The 4869-nt window shown below is 30.1% G+C and overlaps 1 protein-coding gene across 1 annotated transcript; it reads right to left on the reverse strand.

The window, feature by feature from the left end:
* Positions 1 to 2719: 2719 nt before the first annotated feature.
* LOC112282865 (ras-related protein RABC1) lies at positions 2720 to 3696 on the reverse strand. Its single transcript, XM_024520982.3, has one exon. It carries the CDS (start codon positions 3427 to 3429, stop codon positions 2803 to 2805), a length of 627 nt encoding a protein of 208 aa, XP_024376750.1. The 5' UTR covers positions 3430 to 3696; the 3' UTR covers positions 2720 to 2802.
* Between the last annotated feature and the right edge of the window lie 1173 nt (positions 3697 to 4869).

Here is a 4869-nt window from a genome sequence, read left to right on the forward strand (position 1 = left end):
GGACAAATTCATTTTTCGACATATTATCTTCTTTGATCGCCGTACTCTTCATTTTATGGTTGTGTAACTTCTTTGGACAATGTTGAGTAGTGTGCTTAGGTTCTCCATAATATAAGCACAATCCTTCCTGACAATGACGAGTCTTTTCTTGCTCATTTAGAGGTTTGAAGCGTATCGCATCAATTTGCATATCCTCTACTTCTAAATATATGTTTTGAAGAGATGTTGGTGTTGCCATTGAATTATAGTAATGTTGAGATCCACTTTATATAGTTCTCAGATCAAAATTCAAAAAAACGATTGTCGCAATTCACAGCAAAGTCAATTGCTTGACTCAATGTTTGAGGATCAAGTAAGTTGAGCATTGATTTTTTTACTTCATATTGTAATCTGTAGAGAAGTTGGCTAATAAGTGAAGCATTATCCCACTTGATATCAATTGCAAGTTGTTAAAATTGTGAAGCATACAATATTATTGATCGATTGCCTTATTGCAAAATATGGATCTTATTGATTGCAACACGAATTGCATCATGTTCTCCATACATAGATCAAAACTCTACCAAAAAAGCCTCTAAATTATCCAATATTGGATCTTGTTGTTCAAAAAAAAATGAAAACTATGATAATACTGAACATGAAAGAAACGTACAAATGAATCTAACTTACGATCTTGGAGTTGAATAGCTTTGGGATTAAAGTTCAATCACAAGTTGTACTTGATTGATAAATCCTCTACACTTTGATCTGGTGCCATCAAACTTCTCGAGTAGGGCAATTCTTGGTTTTCTAACATTGAAAGGGCATTCCACTATAGGAAAAGAGACATAATTTGGTGCAGATGTTGAAGCAGCTCCAATCATTTCTATAGCTTCACTTCCTGCCAATCTTGTTGCTCCTTGTGGTGGTAAATTGAGTTGATGCATCACAAGAATTAACTTCCTCAATTGCTCTTGCATTTGTGCCATTGCACTCTTTATTTCAACAAGTTCTGCCATGATAAGAATTAGAAAAGAAAAGATGTCTAATATCACTCAAGACAAATAGAAGAAAGGACTTGAGAACAAAGAAGATACTAAGGACAATATCAGTTTGAAAGAGGGTAATCCGTAACTTCTAATATGCTTATGTCTTATCAGAAAAATGGATAATCCACTCTTAATCAAGATCAGATAAAGCTCTGATATTATAAGTGTACTCTTGTCAATCTGTCAAAGACAAGAACATGATAAAGATAAATAAATAAATAAGACTTTTCTCGAAGAAAGATGACAAAATAGAAATAACTTGATATGTATATTAAGAAAGAAACTGAAATGACTATTTCCAAAAGCCAAGAAAACTAGAGACCTTTGAAATTAGACTGGAAGCAAGAAAAGAGTTGATAAGAGTAAAAAAGGCTTCACTCTTGTCTCTATATATACTATCTAACTAGGGGCTACGTGGCCATATTCTATAGGACCTCCAATATGTGTTGACTTTGTAGGACACATGCCTTGACTTACAAGGCAAGTTATTCTATGTGTGGGCCACATAGTTAGCTTAATCTTCAAACTAACAACATGTGTGGTACATGGCCAACTTGTTGACCACGTTTTTAATCTCAAAAAGTCAATTAAAGATACCTATAAAATCAAAGCAGCATCTATGAAGCTTCTAGGAAGCTTTTATAGCAAATATTATAGAATTAACTTACTTTTACCTATTTTTACTTCCTTCTACCTATTTACATATGTAATTACTCACTTACATGCATATGTCCGTGACATTATCTTATTTCTTTAAAAAATGACATATTATTTTAATTAAAAAAATAAAAAACAAATCACATAATATTCAAATAGTAACTTATGAAGAAATTTTGTTTGAAAAAATAACCTTAATAGTATATAATTTAACTTAATCAATAAAAGTTTAAAGTAAATTTCTTTGAAATATCATATTCTTTTTAAAGATTTTTTTTGTAATAATGTGAATCAAGTAGTAATTTTTAAAAAATTAAAAATTAAAAACCAATAATTATAAAAATATACATTTGAAACAAAAAATAATATTAAATAAATTAACTTTTACATATTTGTAGAAAATTTTGAAATTTTTATAAAACATACTAAATAATGTAATCTTTTTTTTATGTATTAAAATAATTTTGTTACAAATCTAAAAATTTGAAATATAATTTTGAGTTATTATATATATATATATATATATATATATATATATATATATCTATATACATACATATATACATAGATTATTGTTGTCAATATAAAATATAAAGTACAATGTATATATATCTAAATAAAAATATATATATATATATATATATATATATAATATTCTTTACATGTGTTTTGATAAAATTTTCATTTAGAAAAAATATATACTTTAACTTTTCAATTTTTTTTAGTTAATCTTTAATTTAATTTCTATATTATTTTAAAAAAGAAAATATTAATATTTATCTTTTATTTTTTTATTTTTTAGAATAAATATGTTGAGTGGGTGGCAAGTTGTGGTGGCAATAACAAAAACTATAATGACAATAATACCTTTTGTGTGTGTGTATAAATATATATATATATATATATATATATATATCATTATTATAATTACTATACTTATTAACGATTGTAATATGTCTTTTTTGAATGCAAGTTGGAAGCTGAAATTTATAGGAAGAATAAACAAAATTTGTACAACTTCTAACTAAATGTAATATTTTATAAAATTTGATGGATGGATTTGTGGTATGCAGTTTTTTTTAAAGGTACCAATGACATACAAATGAGGGTCAAGATCCTATGACAACATATGAGAAACACGAACAATCATAAATGGTGGACATTTATATATAACATTCTTCCTCAGTTGGGCAGTGTTGGCATGCAAACTCGGAGTGTCCAATATCTTCTGCACCAGCTCGTCGAAGCACCGTTGCACGTTAACGCAAGTCTTAGCACTGGCTTCTAAGAACAAGCACCCATGCTGCCTGGCAAACGCAACCCCTTCTTTCTTCGCCACAACACGCTCACGCTCCTCTAAGTCTACCTTGTTTCCAACCAACACCTTAATGCAGTCCTTGTTGGTGGAGAACCACTCCACCTCCTTGAGCCACACATCGGAGAAGTCAGTGAATGTGGTTCGTCTCGACACATCGTAAACGAGAATAATCCCATGCGCGCCTCTGTAATACGAGCTCGTTAGTGTCCGGAACCTCTCCTGCCCTGCGGTGTCCCAGATGGTCAGCTTCAACCTCTTTGTCCCCAAGATCATCATCTCTACCTTAAAGTCCACCCCTATCGTCGGCGACAGATCATCAAATTTGTCGGCCGTGAACCGCAACAGCAGACTGCTCTTACCGACTCCGGAGTCCCCTATCAACAACACCTTGAACAGGTGGTCGAACTCGCCTCGAGATCCCGCCATCGCAGCCAAACTCCTGCATAAACTGCTTCAAAACCACACTGCTGCAATTCAAAACACCACCAAAGCTGCAACCTTTGGGGTGAAACTAACCCACAAACGGAAACTGGTGACAGAGCAGACTTGAAATGCCAAATGTTGAAGAATTAGTCGAAGGATGCAGTAAGTACAGTCTCTCTGCAGGAAAAGCTTCAATGCGTGTGAGCGAGACAGCATCAGAGTGCTGTGCATAGCAAGCTGGGTCTACCTAGCAGTTATAGTGCTGTCGGTGAACACTTCGAGGTGCGGTGTAGGTTCAAAATTGGAGGATCGTTTTGGGTTTATCTATTAAAGCGTGGAATTAAGTACACAACATGTTGAGTATTTCTCAGTACGTGAGTGCGTCTATGTATGTAAGGGTGAATGGAGTGAATGTGAGTGTATGTAACTTTGTTATATAATAAGTTAGATTTTATTCTGTTGTCTGGATTTGTAATTGAAGCCATCGATAAAGTATCACAAATACTAACAAATTTTGTAATAGAATATTGCGTGATTGTAAAACATAGACATTTTTTTTCTCGTAATAGTCACTGGAAGCTATGGATTTGATACGATGATTTTGAGTTTTCATGTAGTATGGAAATTTTTTAATAGATGGATTAATTCATTCATTTGTTTTAATTTTTGTTTTATTTGATTTAGGGAATTGCTAATGTTACATTTCTAATTGATATTGTTACTCCTTTGTGATTTCTATACAACTTAAATTGACTAAAAATTGTATTTCTATGGATAAAGCTTAAATTATGCAATTTTTGAGACAAATATTTTGTTATTTCAAAAAATAGCTTGCAACTTGCTTTTTCATAAAATATTCATTGTCTCCCTCTGAACCACTATCTTTTCTTAAAACAAAGAAAGAAAAAATTGTGCAAAAGAAAGAGGCATATTATTAGCTACTTGTTTGTAAAGAGATCATGGGATGTAGCAATATCAATTGGGGATTTAGAATTAACAATTATCTTAATTTTTTTAGATTTATGTTTGAATGTATGACTTAGAATTTAAGTTCTTATTGATATTGTGGTATTGATCTGGTTGAATCAATTGTAATTAAATAAATTAGTAGTTATTATTAAAAAATTTAAATGATATGTATTAAAATCAATTTAAATATTTTTAAAAATAAAATATTAATATAAATAATAAAGATAAATCCAACTTGCTTAACATTATGACTAGTGATTTTTTGAAATATACAAAAAAATCAACTTTATTGGTCTCACTTTTTAAAAAAGTATAAAATTTAAGTTTTAGAGTGTATAAATATTTTTAAGTATTTAATAATTTTTTATAAAAATAGATTATAATTCTATATTAAAAATTAATAAAATTAAATACCTTAATTATATAAAATATTAGAATTAAAAAAATATAAATATTACATTATTTTTTAGAGCT

Source organism: Physcomitrium patens, chromosome 5 (genome assembly GCF_059467195.1).
Source record: "Physcomitrium patens ecotype Gransden chromosome 5, ASM5946719v1, whole genome shotgun sequence".
NCBI lineage: Eukaryota > Viridiplantae > Streptophyta > Bryopsida > Funariales > Funariaceae > Physcomitrium > Physcomitrium patens.